General features: G+C 34.4%; 1 protein-coding gene across 7 annotated transcripts in view; it reads right to left on the minus strand.

The window, feature by feature from the left end:
- Positions 1-9,023, minus strand: part of ADAM2 (ADAM metallopeptidase domain 2) — a 168,617-nt gene extending 159,594 nt beyond the window's left edge. For 3 of the 7 annotated variants that reach the window (XM_032329306.1, XM_032329304.1, XM_032329303.1), the window contains exons 1-3: positions 8,808-9,022; positions 8,213-8,289; positions 2,815-2,870 (exon numbers count right to left, since the gene is read on the minus strand). In XM_032329306.1, the coding sequence (XP_032185197.1) occupies positions 2,815-2,870; positions 8,213-8,289; positions 8,808-8,859 (185 nt within the window). In that variant the 5' untranslated portion in view covers positions 8,860-9,022. Of the gene's footprint in view, positions 1-2,814; positions 2,871-8,212; positions 8,290-8,807 lie in introns of all 7 variants that reach the window. The other 4 variants (XR_004282318.1, XR_004282317.1, XM_032329307.1 and 1 more) reach the window with 2 other exon arrangements.
- Positions 9,024-20,158: the final 11,135 nt, after the last annotated feature.

Raw genomic sequence — 20,158 nt, forward strand, 5'->3', positions numbered from 1 at the left:
TGAAATCTTGCCATTTGCGACAACATGGATGGAACTAGAGCGTATCATGCTTAGCGAAATAAGTCAAGCAGAGAAAGACAACTATCATATGATCTCCCTGATATGAGGAAGTGGTGATGCAACATGGGGGCTTAAGTGGGTAGGAGAAGAATCAATGAAACAAGATGGGATTGGGAGGGAGACAAACCATAAGTGACTTTTAATCTCACAAAACAAACTGAGGGTTGCTGGGGGGAGGGGGTTTGGGAGAAGGGGGTGGGATTATGGACATTGGGGAGGGTATGTGCTTTGGTGAGTGCTGTGAAGTGTGTAAACCTGGTGATTCACAGACCTGTACCCCTGGGGATAGAGTATTATGCCTCCATCAGAAAGGATGAATACCCAACTTTTGTAGCAACATGGACGGGACTGGATTCACTAAATGGAATGAAGCCACTGCTTGACATAGGGTTGCCACAAAAACCCTTAATATGTAAAACATATAGTATGTGAACAATAAGATGAGGTTTGCCTGTAGTATTACCTTCAATATTTTAATCTAGAACCATTCCTGAGTTTGGCAGGAACACCTTTGAGCAATGTGATAAAACTGGTGTTCTAATTTTGTGTGTTTGAAGGCTGTAGGGGACTGTGGAGTTTCTGTGACAAGGCACAGATTGCTGCTAGCTCTGCACAAAGCCAAGGCTTCATAGGCTGTTCAGAGTGCAAGTGACATCACTGTTTTTGTATATAAACTGTTGACTAAGCCTGAAGCCAACTACCTGGCAAGACACCCTGAGTCCCTGGGACAGTGGTCACTGAAGGCTTTGTGACTCCACCAGCAGGGATTCCCTGGACACACATTATTCTGTCTCCTCTTCACCACAATCTTACTCACTATATTCTCATCTGTTGCATTAAAATGAAAAAAAAAAGGAGAAGAAAGTTTTTATGTTTTACTTTGTATAGTTTTGGTCAGATCTAAAAAGCTGAGTTCTATTTGTGACTACTTTTTTGACTTTTTGCAACAATATTTTGAAATTTTTTAAGCCAAGACTTACTAGGTAACTCTTACTTAATTTCCAAAAAGCTGGTTCTTCTTTGATTAAACATTTGTAATTATGTTCTAATTTTATCATGCTAGTCATTGAGAATATGGTTACTCTTAAAAGACTTTTTGATGGTTTTTCCTTAAGTGTATTTTGCTTGTATGCATGAAGAAAGCATTAATTGTAGGGTGTGTAATACTCAATTCATCAATTATATCATCATCAGCTGTATTGTATATTCTATACTCTTTTTTCCTAATATAAAAAAAGACAGAGCTTAAGAAATATACTGCTATTCAGAAGCCAACTTTTTTAATATTCGGAAAAAATACAGAATATACAACTAATGATGACACAGATGGCTAACAGACACATGAAATAGCAGACACATGAAATGATCAACATAACTCATCATCGGGGAAATACAAATCAAAACTACAATGAGATATTACCTCGCACCTGTCAGAATGGCTAAAATAACAACACAGGAAACAAAGACGTTGGCAATGATGCAGAGAAAAGGGAACCCTGTCACAGTGTTGATGGGAATGCAAATTGATGCAGCTGCTCTGGAAAGCAGTATGGAGGTTCCCCAAAAAGGTAAAAATAGAACTACCCTACAATCCAGCAATAACACTACTAGCTATTTACCCAAAGAATACAAAAAATTCAAAGGGATACATGCACCCCAGTATTTATAGTAGCATTGCCTACTGTAGCTAAATTACAGAAACAACCCAAATGTCCATCAATTGATAAATGGATAAAGAAGAGGTTGTATATCTATATAATGGAATATCACTCATCCATAAAAAAGAATGAAATCTTGCCATTTGCAATGACATGGATGGAGCTAGCATGTATTAAGTTCAGCGAGATCAGTCAGTCAGAGAAAGACAAATAAATACCATATGATTTCCCTCATATGTGGAATTCAAGAAACAAACAGATTAACATAGGGGGAAAAAAGAGAGAAAGGCAAACCCATAAAAGAGACAGAGGGGCACCTGGGTGGCTCTGTGGGTTAAAGCCTCTGCCTTTGGCTCAGGTCATGATCCCAGGGTCTTGGGATCGAGCCCCTGATCAAGCCCCGCATCTGCTCTCTGCTCAACAGGAGGTCTGCTTCCTCCTCTCTGCCTGCCTCTCTGCCTACTTGTCATCTCGGTCAAAAAAATAAAGAAAATCTTAAAAGAGAGAGAGAGAGAGATTTATCTATAGAAAACAAACTGATGGTTACCAGAGGTGAGTGAGGGATGTGCAAAATAGGTGATAGGGATTAAGGAGGGCACGTGTGATAACCACTAGTTGTTATATGTTAAGTGTTGAATCACTAAATTCTACTCCTGAAACTAATATTACATTATATATTAACTAACCGGATTTTAAATAAAAATTTGGAGAGAAAAAAGAAAAACAATTTCACACAGTTTTAAAAACAAATTAGAGTTCTGACATTCCTATTTTTACCATTTAAGAAGTACCATTACAATTCTGAATTTTATTTATTCCTTAGTATGATGTGCTTATTTTTCCTAATTCATCAGCTGGCATGGGATTGAGTTTGGCTAATTACACTTATATTCTAAGTCCTAACTACATTCCGATATGATGTGTTAAGTAATTTTCTTTCAGTTACCACTATTCTTTCCACCCTAAAATTCAAGATGTTTTCAAATGAATAGTTAGTAACTAGGAACATCTAGAAATACAAAATAATTAGACTCTTGATTAATTATAAACAATAATTAGAACAAATAGAGATGACAAAATAATACAGAACACCTACTTTTGCATTAGGTTCACCGTGTATGTTTTTCCTTCAATCATAATGTTGTAGGACACCTAGAAGAAGAGTATATTAAAAAGGCAAAGAAAAGTGAGAAGAATGTTAGAAAGAAACACTGTCATTTTATATCAATGCTAACTACATTCAAAGCACATGAATACAGTAAAAAGAGGAAAATTGATAATTTAATGTTGATTTATTTCAGTGAAACTTGATATTTAAATATTGGCTTTCATAATAAATATAATGGAAGAATATGATTTGTTATTTCTTATTTGTTAATTTTCAAATGTAGCTAATAAAACATTTGAATCTGAAAAATTGGTTTTTATCCAATAATTACATTAGTTTAATGAAGTCACTGCAAAACTTATGCTTAAAATGGAAGAGTAGAAATTATTCAACACAAAATTTATATGGTAGAACAAAGATTTAACAGCACATACTTGCAGATTTTATAAAATTCATTCCAAGTTTGGATCAAAACTCATTGGCTTATTTTATTAATAGTAAGATTAAGAAATGATGTCTCACAAATGGGCAATTCAGTCTTTGTAGATCAATTTGGGTAGCTTTGACATCTTTACATTATTTAGCCTTCCAATCCAATAACATGGGATATACTCTATTTATTTAAGCTTTTAATTCTTCTCATTGTTTTACTGTCTTCAGAGAGGAGGCTTTGCTTATTTTTGTTAGGTTTCAATTTTGATTTTTATGTAGTGTAAAATGTTCTTTTTAAGTTTCATTTTAGTTGTGCCTGGGTGGCTCAGTGGATTAAAGCCTCTGCCTTCGGCACAGGTCATGATCTCAGGGTCCTGGGATCAAGCCCCGCATCAGGCTCTCTGTTTGGCAGGGAGCCTGCTTCCTCCTCTCTCTCTGCCTGCCTCTCTGCCTACTTGTGATCTGTCTCTGCCAAAGAAATAAAATCTTTAAAAAAAAATTGTTAAAAAAAAAAGTTTCATTTTATATTTTTGTTCTGCAGAATAGAAATGCAATTGATTTTTGTTTTGATCTTGTTTCTTTTTGTTTTGTTGTGTTCTGATCTTGTTTCTAAAGATTTTACTAAATTATTATGCTATTTCTAATTTTCTCTAGATTATTTTGGATTTTATTTTGTAGAGAATTATTTAATCTGTAAATAATGATAGCATTATATTTTCTAATTATTATGCTTATTTTTAATTTTTGTTATTTTCTTTCCTTACTGCAGTGGCTAATATTTCCAGGCAAGGATAAATAGAAAAGGTAATAGTGGACATCCTTATCCTTTTCTTGATCTTAGGAGAAAAACCTTTCAATATTTCAACTTTATGCATGATTTTTTTCCAAAGGCATTTGATATCCTGTATAAGCCATGATTAATTATTATATATTTTGGACATATAAACATGACAGAAAATCATATAAAATGCCTGTCACTAATGTCTATGTTAAAAATTAAGAGCATTGCAAGTATTTGAAAGCAATTTTAAGTACTCTCTCATCCCATGATCAATTCCCTTTCTTACACTCCAGCTAACCAACATCCTGAATTTCAAGTTTATCATTCCCATTCATATTTTTGTATTTGTCCTAATTATGGATGTTTAATTTTTGCATAAATTTTTGTTCTTCATAGATGTAATCCTACAAATTACGTATTTCATTGCTGGATTACATCTCTGCTTGAAACACTATCTCATACAATAAGCACAATGCAAACATTGCTATCGTCATCATCACCAATACGTATAGCTTTCTAATTTATTTTTTTGATGGTATAGTATGCCATTGATGGTATAGCATGCCATATGAATATAGCACAGTTTATTCATCTATGCTGTCAATGGATGTTTAGTTTTCTTTCATCACTATTTTAAGCAATGGCCCAATAAATAATCTTAGACATATATCTTTGTGCATTTTTGTTAGATATGTTAAACTAAACCTATGAGTGAACTTCTTTTATTGAAAAGTACTTTTACAACTTCACTTCAAGCTTAAAATTAATCTGCAAATTTGTTGTACCAACGTAGACACTCACAAAAAGTGAGTAATATTATCCTTCTATCCATCACCTTTAATTGCATTTTGTTTTGTTAAGAGTTAACTTTTGCCATTGCTGATGTGAAATAGTAACTTATTGTGTTTACTTGGCAATTCCTTAAAAATATCCTGATTTGTATATATGTTTGATAATTATTACCCTCTCAAGTTCAACCCTTGTCATTTATAACTTTGTATGTTTCTTTTTTGTTGTTGTTTTTTATCTTATTGACTCGTATGAATTCTTTTTTTTTTAAAGACTTTATTTATTTATTTGACAGACAGATATCACAAGTAGGCAGAGAAGCAGGCAGAGAGAGAGAGGGGGAAGCAGTGCTCCCTGCTGAGCAGAGAACCCAGTGTGGGGCTCGATCCCAGGACCCTGGGATCATGATCTGAGCTGAAAGGAAAAGCTTTAACCCACTGAGCCACCCAGGCGCCCCATGACTTGTATGAATTCTTGATGTATTCTGGATACATTTCCTGTGTTATATGGATTTCAAATATCTTCTGTGAGTCTGGAATATTTTTCACTTTATTTATTGTATCTATTTATTTTTATCTTTGAATCTAGATATTCCTTAATCCTTCATTTAAGTATTTGTATTCCATTTTCTTTCTGGTATAATTCTTCCCTATTATAATGTCCTAGAAATAATCTTTTATCTTGTCTTCCAAATTTTTAGTGTTTTACTCTCAGATGTATGCATTTAAATGATCTTGAAGCAATTTTGGTGTGCAATGTAGCATTAATATATACTTTATCATTATTCCATATTATTAATCAACTGTGCCTTCACCATTTATTAACTAGTATGTTTTTTTTCATATGAATAGTTATATGTTTATATTAATGTCTATATATGCAAATATATACATATTAGTACACATGTAATTAATGCCTTAAACCTACTGCTCAAGACAAAGCTAAAGATATTTTTTATAGTGTTTTTTTTTAATTTTTTATTTTTTATAAACATATATTTTTATCCCCAGGGGTACAGGTCTGTGAATCACCAGGTTTACACACTTCACAGCACTCACCACAGCACATATACGTTTTTTAACCAGTGATTTCATTGCCACCACTGAACTGAGTAAGTTTGTATGTGTGTGGGTCTTTAAGAGGCACTCTTTCTGTTAATTTATTTTTCCCTTAGAATTACTATATTACTTAAACTTTAAAATATGTTTTGAAATTAAACCAAAGTGAATCACTGTTTTGTTCTTCAAAATTATTAATTTTTCTAGTTTTAACCTTTCCATACATATTTTAGAATCAACCTGCCAATTTCCATAAAATTTCTTATTGGAACAGCTGTCAATCTATATAGATTTGGTGAAAATTAGCCCAAGAAAATACTGCATATTCTTGACTGCCAACATGATTTATTTTTTATTTTTCCATTTGTATTAGTGGTTGTATAATTTTTTAAAAGATTTATTTATTTATGTTAGAAAAAGAGAAAGAAAGAGGGGGCAAGCAAGAGGGGCAGAGGGAGAGGGAAAGAATCTAATGTCTTTCAATAAAGGTTGACTATATTCTAAAAAGTATTTACCTATATATATATATATATATATATATCTTTGATGAAGGTGTATATTGTACATATATATATATATATATATGTACAATATACACCTATCTTTGATGAAGGTGTATATTGTACATATATATATATATATGTGTATATATATATATGTACAATATACACCTTCATCAAAGATACGTTATTTACCAATAAAATTATTATTAAATATGTTTATGTGTGTATTTTCCCTTTTTTTTGTTCTATATTTCTACTTAATTTCAATATTTGATTCTTATTCTTTGTTCTTGTTTTACTCCTCTTTTATAATATCCAAGTAGATGTCCAGTATTCTGATTTCGCTATGTCAGGGTTTTATCTATACTGATTTCTATTTATTCTGTGTTGTCATACTTGCATCTAAAGATACTCTTTTTCTATAATTTCTCAGTTATTATATGTTTAATATAGCCTCTTCTCCAGATTTCTTACCCCTCTTTCAGGAATATCAGTTATTATATACTTAAGCTTCCAATTCTATCTTTCTTCTCCCATAGTCATTCATATGTTGCATTTTCTGATCTCTTTAGTTGATTCTGGTCTACTGTTAAGTCTTGATTTTTTTTTCCCCACTTTCATTATACTTTTCACATCTAGACAGACTGTTCAGGTTTTTTTAGAACTTTTAGTGAAGAGTATCTTCTTATAAATTATATCATTTATTTATTAATTATAAGTTATTAACATACACTATGTTATGTTTATAGCAATTGTTAAATCCACAAGTACAATATAGCCTCACTAATTCAAAAAATACTATGTATTCAGCACTATTCTAGACATGGGGGATAGAGACATTAACAAAATAGTCAAACTTTTTCCCTCGTAAATTTGAAAGTTGAGGACAGGTAATTTTTTTAGTACTTCTCTTATGAGAATTACTATCATAGAAGGTGGTGATGTCTGGTTGAAGATATTTCCTTCTAAGCAGATTCTGAATATATTTTCTAATAAGAGCAAGCAATTCCATATTATTTTTGCATTGAAAAATAAAACTCTCTCAAAATAGTGTTAAATGCCTCACTTTTTTTCACTTTTTTTTTTCTATTTAAATGGTTAAATCTAAGTTTTCATAAATATACATTCCTTTTAAAATGATATATTGAAAATTTTAAGCTTGTAAGTTAAGGTGACAAGTGGGTAATTGGTAAGGAAATATTTGCACTCAAATTACCAGAACATTTACTACCCAACCAAAAAGAAAATTAAGGTGTGATATTTGAAAAAACACATTTCACATCTTGGATTGATTCCAGAAATTAGTAAAAAGGAAAAAAAAAAGATATTTTCTAATTCAAAGAAAACAAAACCTAATACCCTGAACCAAGACGAACTAAGATGGCATGAAAAAAGTCTTATTAACATATTTGCAATCAAGATGGAAAAACTGGTCATATAAACTTCATTAAATGAAATGAATTATACAGTATAAGGAAGCCATGGGCTTACTTAACAAAGACAAAAACCCTCAAAGATAGCCTAGTAAGAAAAGACTGTCTAGATGGATCAGGTCAATGATTATTCAAAGACACTCAAGAGGAAAACAGATTTAAATGATGGGACTTGGGGCTTTGATAATAACCATCACTATACCACATTTCTATGAAGCATGGTTTATCTTGGTTCATTTCCAAAAGGGCTTTTCCACTTACAGAAAACCAGGTATAAATATAAAATTCACCAAGTTTGCATGGATGAAAATGCCCAGTTTACTTCTTACCAAAAAAAAAAAAAAAAATCCACATCATTTTAGAATGTGAAAAATGCTAGTGCTTAATTACATGTGATTCAACTCCTCCACTTAATATTGACAGTGTTTTCTCTGGTATTGTAATTTGCACACGTAGTCTTTCAGAATCTGCAAGGTACAAATGTTTTATTAGAGTAACACCATCACTCCATAGCTTCCTCCATTATTTCCTCATCTAAATCTGTAATCTTTCACCTGCTACCTTTTTTTAAACTATCTTTTCAAATACACTCGATTCCCACTTCTTCCTAGAATTATAAGACTTTAAAGAGAAATTCAGTACAAATAAAGTCAGGTCTTTGGGACTTTTCCAACTACAGAGTCCACAGGTCAAGAATGCAGAGCAATAAATGAAATGCTAACCTTGATACATTCACTTAAACCATGGCACATCTCATCTTTTACATGGTACCAAGACGAGTGGGAAAGTCCCCTCACATCCAATGTGGATTTTGGTTGGGGGAGGTGATGTGGTGGTGGGGTCTGGTTTACAGAGTCAGAGCCCCTACAAGAAAGCAGTTTCCCAGGGATACCTGGCATCTCAGAAAAAAAAAAAAAAAAAAAAAAAAAATGGAGAGGAGAACTGACATTCCCAAAATGTCAGAAGAAAGGATTTTTTTACTTACTATTGTCTGTCTGGACCCCGATGAGCCCGATAAGAAGTAGTAAACACAACATAGCTTCATGTACGGATGCCAGCCCGAATAACGGCAGTTGGCTTTCCTAGAGGGCAGTTGGGAGCGCGAGGAGAGCCTTCCTGGTCACGCACCCAGCAAGAGCCAGTCGGCTGTGAGAGCAGAGGTGGGTCGAGAGAGTGGGTGCTGTGCACTGTTGAACATAGGCTGTCTTGGCCCCTATGTCTGTGCAGAAGACTTCGAATCAGTTTGACGCCGCTTTTGGGACTAACAGAAGAGCAGAATCACTCCCATACCACAGGGCTGAAGAAACAGTTAATGAGCAGGAAGATTCATACACACTTCTTACAGAACTTTTCACTGAAGATATCTATATAGATATATTCTACAAACCATAGGCTAACTGTTCGATTAATATTCAAGTGAACAAACCAGTGTAATTAACACCTAGATTCAGATCAAGAAATAAAACCCAGAACCACCAAAACCCACAGAGTGCCCCATGACGATCATTATCGCTACCATCATAGTTTTGTTTGTTTTTGGACATTACATAAATGGAACCAATCACCATATAGTCTTTTACATCCATCCATCCATACTGTGAAGAGTGATAACTTTCATTTTTCCTCATAGGTGTTTATCGCCCATTAAATGAATATAATGCCAATCGTTTTTACATTTTATTGATGATTAATGCTTGTTTATTTATGGTGGTGGCTATTAAAAATCATATTTGGCTATTTTATTTCTTTGGTGAATGTATGTAGTGATTTCCTTCACGTATATTTTTAGAGTGAAGTTACTGAATCACAGGGTATGTTTTATAGATACCTCCAAGTTTTCCAAGATTGTTGTACTAATTTATGTTTTCATCAGAAGTGTATGAGAATTCCAGTTCATATCAATACCTAGACTTGGGGGGAGTTGTTTGTTTTTTATTCCATTATATTTATTAATTTGCATCTTCACAATTATTAATAAACTTTAGCACAATTGTATATATTTATTGGTCTTTATTTGATAAATAGTGCTTATTTAAGATGTTGGTCTATTTTTCAATTGTGTGGCCTTGTCCCTTTCTTATTATATGTTGAGCCTATTAACACATTCCAGATATAATTTTTTGTTGTTGTTGGATATCATGGTTTACAAGTATATTCTATACTAGGGCTTACATTCAGTGGATTTTTGTACATACACATTCCTATTCAGAAATTTACTTCCCAAGTTTGCTGGGATTTTCATATGTGTCTTACTGCAAATGTGAATTTTATCTAAAGTTTTTGTTATAGGGGCACCTGGGTGGTTCAGTCAGTTGAGTGTCCAACTCTCACTTTCACCTTGGGTCATGATCCCAGGGTCATGATATTAAGCCTCATGATGGAGTGTGGGGCCTACTTATGATTTTCTCTCTCTTTCCTTCTACTCTTCCCCCCATGCCCCCTCTCCTACACACCCCCTTGCTATCTCCAACTCTTTCTATTTTCCAAAAAAGCTCTTGTTATGTTAATTGAGGTTAACATATAGCTTTCTTCATTTTCTGTTAATTTAGTGAATTAAACGATGTACTATCTTTTTACATTTTGCTGGATTGATTGGCCAGCATTTTGTTCCACATTTTTGTATCCATAGTCATTAGAAATATATGTCTGTAATTCTTTTTCATTATAAGAAGCTTGTCAGTTTTTGTACCAGAAAAGAAACTGGGAACTGTTATTCCTTCCTCTAGTCTTTGAAAGAGTTAGTGTAATGCTGTTAACATTTCTTCTTCTCGTGTTTCTTGGAATTTAGAAATGGAGTGATTTAGACTTAGAATTTTGTGAGAGGCTTTCTTTTCAAATTATGAAATCAGATTTTTAAAATATATATATATTCAGATATTCTCTTTCTCTTTGTGTTAGAAAAGTTGTTTCTGATGAATTTTATCTATTTCTTCTGAGTTGTTAGATATTTTGGCCAAAGTTGTTCACAATACAGCTCCCTTATCCTCCTTTGAACTGTATAGAATCTCAACAAAAACCCTTTCTTTCATTCTCAGTATTCATAATTTTGTGATTTTTCTCTACATTATTTATTCATTCTTTGAGTCTATTATTTTATTAACTTTTAAAATAACCAAGTTTGGGGGGTTTTTTTCCTATTATTTGTTTGTTTCCTGTCTTACTGATTTTTGCTCTTGTGTTCCTTTTTCTACTTTGGGTGTAATTTGTTCTTTTTCTAGCTTTTAAGAATGGAAGTTTGTCTTATTCATATTAAACCATTCTTCTTTCTAAAATATACATTTAGGGGCACCTAAGTGGCTCAGTAGGCTAAGCCTCTGCCTTCGACTCAGGTCATGATCTCAGGGTCCTGGGATCAAGCCCAGTATCAGGCTCTCTGCTCAGCAGTGAGCCTGTCTCCCCGCTCTCTCTCCGCCCGCCTCTCTGCTTACTTATGATCTCTGTCTGCCAAATAAGTAAATAAAAATCTAAAAAAAAAATTAAAATTAAAAATATATATTTTAAACTATAAATGTTCATCTACCGTCACTTTAAATTTATCACCAAATTTATATGCATTATATTCAATATATGTTGATAGGCTTTATTTCCATTAATAGTCATTTCAAAATATTTTCTTTTTTTAAATTTTTTTATTTTATTTTTTAAAAATTTTATTTATTTATTTGACAGACAGAGATCACAAGTAGGCAGAGAGGCAGTCAGAGAGAGAGGAAGGGAAGCAGGCTCCCCACTGAGCACAGAGCCTGATGTGGGGCTCGATCCCAGGACCCTGAAATCATGATCAGTCAGTTAAATGTCTGCCTTCAGTCCAGGTCATGATTCCAGGGTACTGGGGTCGAGCCCCACATTGGTCTCTCTGCTCAGTGGGGAACCTGATTCCTTCTGTCTCTCTCTACCTGTCTCTCTGCCTACTTGTGATCTCTGTCTGTCAAAGAAATAAATAAAATCTTTAAAGAAAAAAATATTATAAGGGAAAGAGGGGATGAAGGGGAAACCTGCAATTTAGAGTGGAGTCTTTTGGGTTTTCCACATAAAGTATCATATCATCTGCGAAGAGTGATAATTTGACTTCTTCTTTGCCGATTTGGATGCCTTTAATTTCCTTTTGTTGTCTGATTGCTGAAGCGAGGACCTCTAGTACTATGTTGAATAGCAGTGGTGATAATGGACATCCATGCCGTGTTCCTGACCTTAGCGGAAAAGCTTTCAGTTTTTCTCCATTGAGAATGATATTTGCGGTGGGTTTTTCATAGATGGCTTTGATGATATTGAGGTATGTGCCCTCTATCCCTACACTTTGAAGAGTTTTGATCAGGAAGGGATGCTGTACTTTGTTAAATGCTTTTTCAGCATCTATTGAGAGTATCATATGGTTCTTGTTCTTTCTTTTATTGATGTGTTGTATCACATTGATTGATTTGTGGATATTGAACCAACGTTGCAGCCCTGGAATAAATCCCACTTGGTCGTGGTGAATAATCCTTTTAATGTACTGTTGAATCCTATTGGCTAGTATTTTGGTGAGAATTTTTGCATCTGTGTTCATCAAGGATATTGGTCTATAGCTCTCTTTTTTGATGGGATCCTTGTCTGGTTTTGGGATCAAGGTGATGCTGGCCTCATAAAATGAGTTTGGAAGTTTTCCTTCCATTTCTATTTTTTGGAACAGTTTCAGGAGAATAGGAATTAGTTCTTCTTTAAATGTTTGGTAGAATTCCCCCGGGAAGCCGTCTGGCCCTGGGCTTTTGTTTGTTTGGAGATTTTTAACGACTGTTTCAATCTCCTTACTGGTTATGGGTGAAAACCTGCAATTTAAAAGAAACTTAGTGTATTATGAACAGTAGAAAACACAAAGGACAAGATTAAATCATAATGCCCAGGGATGCTTTTGGGTGACAGAACAATAAAGACATATAGGTATAATTGTTATGAAATCTGCTGGATGTCACTTTGGTCGGGGAGGTGGGTGTGACTGAGGGGAGCACAGAGAGGAGCTGCTTGGTGACTGGGATAGTTCTGTTTTTCATCTGGATTACAGGGATGGCATCTCATAAAATGCATTCATGTGTTGGTTTTCTGCATCTATGTTTTACTTTACATTAAAAGTAAAAGTGTATCTTTATTTTTAAAGTATATATGTGTCGGGGCACCTGGGTGGCTCAGTGGGTTAAAGCCTCTGTCTTGAGCTCAGGTCATGATCCCAGGGTCCTGGGATCAAGCCCTGCATCGGGTTCTCTGCTCAGCGGGGAGCCTGCTTCCCCCTCTCTCTCTGCCTGCCTCTATGCCTACTTGTGATCTCTTTTTCTGTCAAATAAATAAATAAATAATTTTAAAAAATAAAGTATATATGTGTAGTTGTAAACAGCATATAGCTTTCTTTTAACTCTAGATTGACAATATTTAGCTTTAATGGAAGCAATGTCTATTTCATTTACTGTTCAGACAGATATGTTAAGTTTACTTCTCTCATCTTGCTAGAATTTTTCTATTTTTTCCTGTTTTTTGTCTTTCTGTTCTTTTTTTTTTTAAGATTTATTTATTTGTTGTAGGAGGGGCAGAGAAAGAGGGAGAGAAATCAAGCAGACTCCCTGCTGAGTGCAGAGCCTGATGTGGGGCTCGGTCCCATGACCCTGCAAGCATGAAATCAAGAGTCAGATGCTTAACTGACTGAGGCACCTAGATGTCCCTTGTCTTTAAATTGTTTAACTTTTTGAAAAGTTGTTGTGATGAGCACTAGTTGTTGTATGGAAGTGTTTAACCATTATATTGTATGCCTGAAACAAATATTACACTGCAGGTCAACTAACTGGAATTGAAATAAGAATTTAAAAAAAAATAAAATCACTGTCACCTCCCCTCTGGTAACCATCAGTTTCCTCTCTATAGTTTAGAGTCTGTTTCTTGGTTAGTTTCTCTCTTTCTTTCCCCTTGCCTTTGCTCCTTTTGTTTTGTTTCTTCAATTCCATATATGAGTGAAATATAAAGTATTTGTGCTTCTCTGACTGACTTATTTCTCTTAGCATAACACATTCTAGCTCCACCCACATCATTGTAAATGGCAAGATTTCATTATTCTTTATGGCTCAGTAATATTCTACATGTATATGTACAATCTCTTCTTTATCCATTTATCAATGGACACTTGGGCTACTTCCATGATTTGCCTATTGCAGATTATGCAGCTATAAATACCAATGGGGTGTGTGTCCCTCTGAATTAGTATTTTCATATTTTTGGAGTAAATAAGAGTAAAATCTGAGTCATCAGGTAGTTTCTATTTTTAATTTTTTGAGGAAATTCCATGCTATTTTCCAGAGTGTCTGTTCCAGTTTACATTCCCACCAACAGGGCACCAGGTTCCCCTTTTGCCATATCCTAGCTGACACCTGTTATTTCTTATGTTGTTGATTTTAGCCATTCTCACAAGTGTGAGCTTGTATCCCATCGCACTTTCGATTTGTATTTTCCTGAATACAATGAGGGATATTGAGGATATTTTCATGTCTATTATCCATCTGTATGTCTTCTTTGGAAGAATACTATTCATGTCTTCTGCCCATTTTTTAATTGGATTCTTCATTTTTGGGGTGTTGAGTTTTATGAGCTTTTTATAGATTTTGGATATTAAGCCTTTGTCAGATATGATATTTGAAAATATCTTCTCCCATTCCATAGGTTGCCTTCTACTTTTGGTTGATTGTTTCCTTTGCTGTTCAGAAGAGTTGTGTTCTGACAAAGTCCCAATAGTTTATTTTTACTCTTGTTTACCTTGCCTCAGGAGACATAACTACAAAGAATCTGCTATGGCCAATTTCAGAGGTTATTGTCTGTTACTGTTCTCTAGGATTTTTATGGTTTCAGGTCTTTCATCAATTTTTAATTTACTTTTGTATATGATGTAAGAAAGTGGTTCAGTTTCATTCTTTTGCATGTTTGCTGTCCAGTTTTCCTGGCACTATTTGATGAAGAGAGTGTCTTTTTCACATTAGATATTTTATTCTGCTTTGTCAAATATTAGTTGACCATATAGTTGTGGGTTCATTTCTGGGTTTTCTATTCTGTTCCATTGTTCAATGTGTTGTTTTTGTGACAGTACCATAATGTTCTGATTACTACAGCTTTGTAATACAACTTGAATTCCAGAATTGTGATGCCAACAGCTTTGCTTTTCTTTTTCAAGTTTGCTTTGGCTGCTTGGGGTCTTTTGTGTTTCCATACAAATTTTTAGATTGTTTGTTCTATGTCTGTGAAAAATGCTGTTGATGTTTTGATAGGTATTGCACTGAATATGTAGATTGCTTTGAGTAGTATAGACATTTTAACAATATTTGGTTTTCCAATTCAGAAACATAGAATATCTTTTCATTTCTTTGTGTCATCTTCAGTTTCTTTCATCAGTGTCTTGCAGTTTTCAGAGTATAAGTCTTTCAATTTTTGGTTAGGTATATTCCTAGGTATCTTATAGTTTTGGTACAATTAATTGTAAATGGGATTGATTCCTTAATTTCTATTTCTTCTGCTTCATTATTGGTGCATAGGAATGTGGTAGATTTTTGTACATTGATATTGTATTCCGTGACTTTACTGTATTTGTTTATTGTTCTAGCAGTTTTTTGGTGGAGTCTTTTGGGTTTTCTATATAGACTATCATATCATCTGCAAATATTGAAGTTTCACTCCCTCCTTGCCATTTCGGATGCCTCTCGTTTCTTTTTGTTCTATGACTGCTGAGGCCAGGACTTGCAGTACTATGTAAATAACAATGATGAGAATGGATATCCTTGTCTTATTCCTGATTATAGAGGAAAAGTTCTCAGCTTTTCCCCATTGAGGATGATATTAGCTGTGGGTTTTTCATAAATGGCCTGATTATGCTGAGGTATAGTCCTTCTAAACCTACTCTGTTGACAGTTCTTATTACGAATTTTAGTTGTACTTTGTCAGGTGCTTTCTCTGCATCTACTGAAATCATCAAATGACTCTTATCCTTTCTTTTATTAATGTGGTATATCATGTTGATTGATTTGCAAATACTGAACCACGCTTGTAACCTAGCAATAAATCCCACTTGATCATGGTGAATTTTTTTTAATGTATTATTGGATTCAACTTGCTAGTATTTTATGGAGAATTTTTGCATCCATATTCTTTCAGCAATTTTGGCATGTAGTTCTCCTTTTTAGTTGTATCTTTATCTGGTTTGGGTATCATGGTAGTTCTGGTTTCATAGAATGAATTTGGAATTTTTCTTTCATTTTCTATTTTTCTAGGATAGTTTGAGAATAATATGTATTAACTCTTCCTTCAGTGTTTGGTAGAATTTGCTTGTGAAGTAAATTGGTAGTCCTGGGCTTTTGTTTGTTGAGCTTTTTGAATACCAATTCAATTTCTTTGCTGGTTTTTGGTATGTTTAAGTTTTCTAATTGCTGTTTCAATTTGGTAGTTAATATTTTTCTAGGAATTTATCCATTTCTTTCAAGTTGTCCGATTTGTTGGTGTATAGTTTTTCATAATATTCCCTTATAATTGTTTCTATTTCTATATGGCTTTGTTATTTTTCCTCTCTCATTTGTAATTGCATTTATTTGATTGCTTTCTCTTTTCTTTTTGATAAACCTAGCTAGCTGTTTATCAATTTCATTATTTTTTTCAGAGAACCAGCTCCTACTTTCATTGATCTGTTCTACTGATTTCATAGTTACTGTATCATTCATTTCTACTTTAATCTTTACTATTTTCTTCCTTTTGCTGGATTTAGGCTTCATTTGTTGTTCTTTTTCTAGCTCCTTTAGGTATAAGAATAAGTTGTTTACTTGAAATTGTTCTTGCTTCTTAGGGTAGGCTGATATCATGATCTACTTCCCATTTAGAACTGCTTTTGTTGTATCCTATAGGTTTTGGACTATTGCATTTTCATTTTCATTTGTTTCTGTGTATTTTTAAAATTTTCTTCTTTGAATTCCTAGTTGACACATTCATTGTTTACTAGCATGTTGTTTAACTTCCATTTACTTGTGGTTATTTCCAATTTTTTTCTTGTGGTTGACTTCTAGCTTCATGATGTTGTGGTCAGAAAAGGTGTGGTCTGATTTCAATCTTGTTTATATTTGTTGAGGCCTGTTTGTGACCTAATATATGACCTGTCCTAGAGATTCTTCCATATATATTTGTAAAGAATGTGTATTCTACTGTTTTAAAATGGAATGTTCTGATTATATCTGTTAAATCTATCTGTTCCAATGTGTCATTTAAAGTCATTGGTTTTGTTTGTTTGTTTGTTTATTTTCTGTTTGGATTATCTGTCCATTGATATAAGTATGGTGTTAAAGTCCCCTACTATTTTGTATTATTATCAATGAGATATGTTTGTTAGTAATTGTTGGGTGCATAAATATTTACAATTATTATATCTTCTTGTTGGATTGTTCTCTTTATTATGATATAGTATCCTTTTTCTTTTGTTACAGTTTTTGTTCTAAAGTCTAATTTTTCTGATATAAGTAATGATATTCAGGCTTTCTTTTGATATCTATGTGGGTGTTTAATGTTTCTCCATTTCTCACTTTCAATCTGCATATTTTTTTAGGTTTGAAGTGAATCTCTTGTAAGCAGCACATAGAAGTGTCTTGTTTTTTACGCATTCTGACATCCTATGTCTTGTGATTGCAGCATATAGTCTATTTACATTCAAATTAATTATCAGTAGATATGTATTTACTGCAATTTTATTACTTGTTTTCTCTGAACTTTCTTGTCTTTGTCACTTTTGGTTTCTTTTTTCCACTCAAAGAGTCCCCTTTAATATTTTTTTCAGGGTTGGTTGAATGGTCACAAACTCCTTTAGTTTTTCTGGGAAACTCATTATTTCCCCTTTTATTCTGAATGATAGCTTTGCTGGATAGAGTGGTTTTGGTTGCATGTTTACCCATTTAACACTTCTATCAAAAGATTTTATTTATTTATTTATTCATTCATTCATTCATTTGAGAGAGAGAGCATAAGCTTGGGGAGAGACAAAGGGAGAGGGAGAATCAGACTCCCTGCTGAATACGGAACTTGACATGGGGCTCTATCCCAGGACCCTGAGATCTTGACCTGGGCCAAAGGCTGACTGAGCCACCCAGGCACCCCCCATTTAGCACTTTGAATAAATCATGTCAATTTCTTCTAGCTTGCCAAATTTCTGTAGAGAAATATTTAGGTAGCCTAATAAGTTTTCCCTAGTAAGTTAAAAACTTCTTTTGTCTTTCTGCTTTTAAGAGTTTCTTCTTTATTACTATAATTTGCTAATTTAAGTATATTATGTCTTGATGGTGGTCTGCTTTTGTTGATATTGATGGGAGTTTTCTGTGCCTCCTGGATCTGGATGTCTGTTTCTTTCCACCAGATTAAAAAAGTTTTCTTCTATTATTTCTTCAAATAAAATTTCTACTCTATTTTCTCTCTCTTCCTCTGGGGTTCACATAATATGAAAGTTATTGTGTTTGATGGAGTCACTGTATTCCCTAAGTCCGTTCTCATGTTTCATATTTCTTCTTTTTTATTCATTTTCATTATTTCCCACTACTTTGTTTTCCAGGTCACTAATCATTTGTGTGCTTCCTCCAGCCCATGGTTTGTTGCATTTTGGGTGCTTCCAATCTCATTTATTTCACTCTTCATCTCTGATTTATTTTTTTAGTTATTCTTTTCTCAGTGATAAGCGTCTCACTAATGTCTTCTATTCTTTTTCTCAATCCCAGTAAGTATCCTTATGATTGTTGTTTTAAATTCTCTATCATTCATATTATTTATATCTGTTTTGTTTAGGTCTTTGGCCATGACCTTATCTTGTTGTTGTTTGCTTGTTTTTTCATTTAGGATAAATTCCTCCATCTTTGCATTTTGTCTAAGTCTTTGCCTTCTCTGTGTTAGAAAAGTCAGTTATGTCTCCTGCTCCTGCTCATTGTTTAAAAGAAGGTCATGTAGAGCCTACAACCTGGCACTTCAGGGAGTGATTCAGGTGTGTGCTGCATTAACTCTGCTGTTGTATTTTTGGCTGCTCTATCCTTTAGACCAGTCATCTACAGAGGCTTCCCTTGCCTGCTGTGGTATTTGGTCCCTGGTCTGAATGTAATAAGTTTTAACTAGATATGCCTTCGTCTGCTTGTGAAATGAGACATGACACCACCTCTACCAAAACTGAAGCTCTGCAGAACTCCTTGGTTGGGAGACATGGGAGAAGCATTGGTTTGTGCAGGTCTTTGGGGGTTGGCAGGGGGGGTGTCCTGCCACAGTGGGACTGAGGCAAGTTTGACTGAGAAAGGCAATCCCACCAGAGTGCAGGTTATGGGACTTGGTGTTAGCAAGTTAAGCAGCCAGTGTTGGCACAGTGCTGCTTCCCAGAGATGTGTTTATGCTGAGGGGTGGAGGAGTAGAGATATGTTACCTACATGTTCCTCTGTCCCCAGAAAGGCATCTCTATAAATGTTGTCTCTCAGGGAAGCACTCCAAGAAGAGTGAGTTTTCTTCCCCACTGTGTGCCCCAGGCATTCTTCAAGTCCCTGTTTCCATGCTTTCTGCCCACAGGCTGTTTTCCTGCCTTTTCTCCAAGAGCAGGAAAGCCCACTCTGGGCTCCATCCCAGCCACACTCACTGATCTTTAAAACTCCAGGTTCTAATCACAGCTGCTATAAGAACTCACAAAATTAAGCCCCTCTCATATTCCAAGCCAATGGCTTTGGGGAAACATTTTCCTTGTCTGCTCTCCCTTGTGCTCTTCTCTCTTTCTCTCTCTTTCTCTCTCACCTTTCTCTGCAACCATAGCCTCCCCCATTCCATAGCATTCATGATCCATTTCTCCCCTAAACTATGTCTCTGTACTTCCTACCCTCTTCAATGTGGCCTCTTCTCTTCCTTTGGTTGTGGAATTTGTTCTGTTAATCTTCAGGTCAATTTCTGGGATATTTAGGAAGATTTAATAATTATGTGTTCCTGGAAGGGAACCTATGGCCCTCCTACTCTGCTGCCATCACCCTCCTCTAGACCACAATTTTTAAACATAAAGCTGGCTGAGATCTCACCAGAAGGACACTCATGAGAGAATTTAGAATATTGGTATCTGATACTTCATGACCAAGACTTCAGAAAGCAGTTAATTGATTACCAAAAGGACAATACTTTCAGAAAAACAAATCCTGAATAACACTAGGAAGCTTAAGCAAAAAGAGAGATCTCAAATCCAAGATGATACTTTCCAAACTGAAAGGAAGAAGACTACTCATGGAAATGGAGAGCACAAATGGGCTCAAATGTGTACATTAGCTCCTCCAAGCTTCAGCTTATTTGCATCCCACT

This window comes from Mustela erminea, chromosome 21 (assembly GCF_009829155.1).
Source record: "Mustela erminea isolate mMusErm1 chromosome 21, mMusErm1.Pri, whole genome shotgun sequence".
In the NCBI taxonomy this organism is placed as follows: domain Eukaryota; kingdom Metazoa; phylum Chordata; class Mammalia; order Carnivora; family Mustelidae; genus Mustela; species Mustela erminea.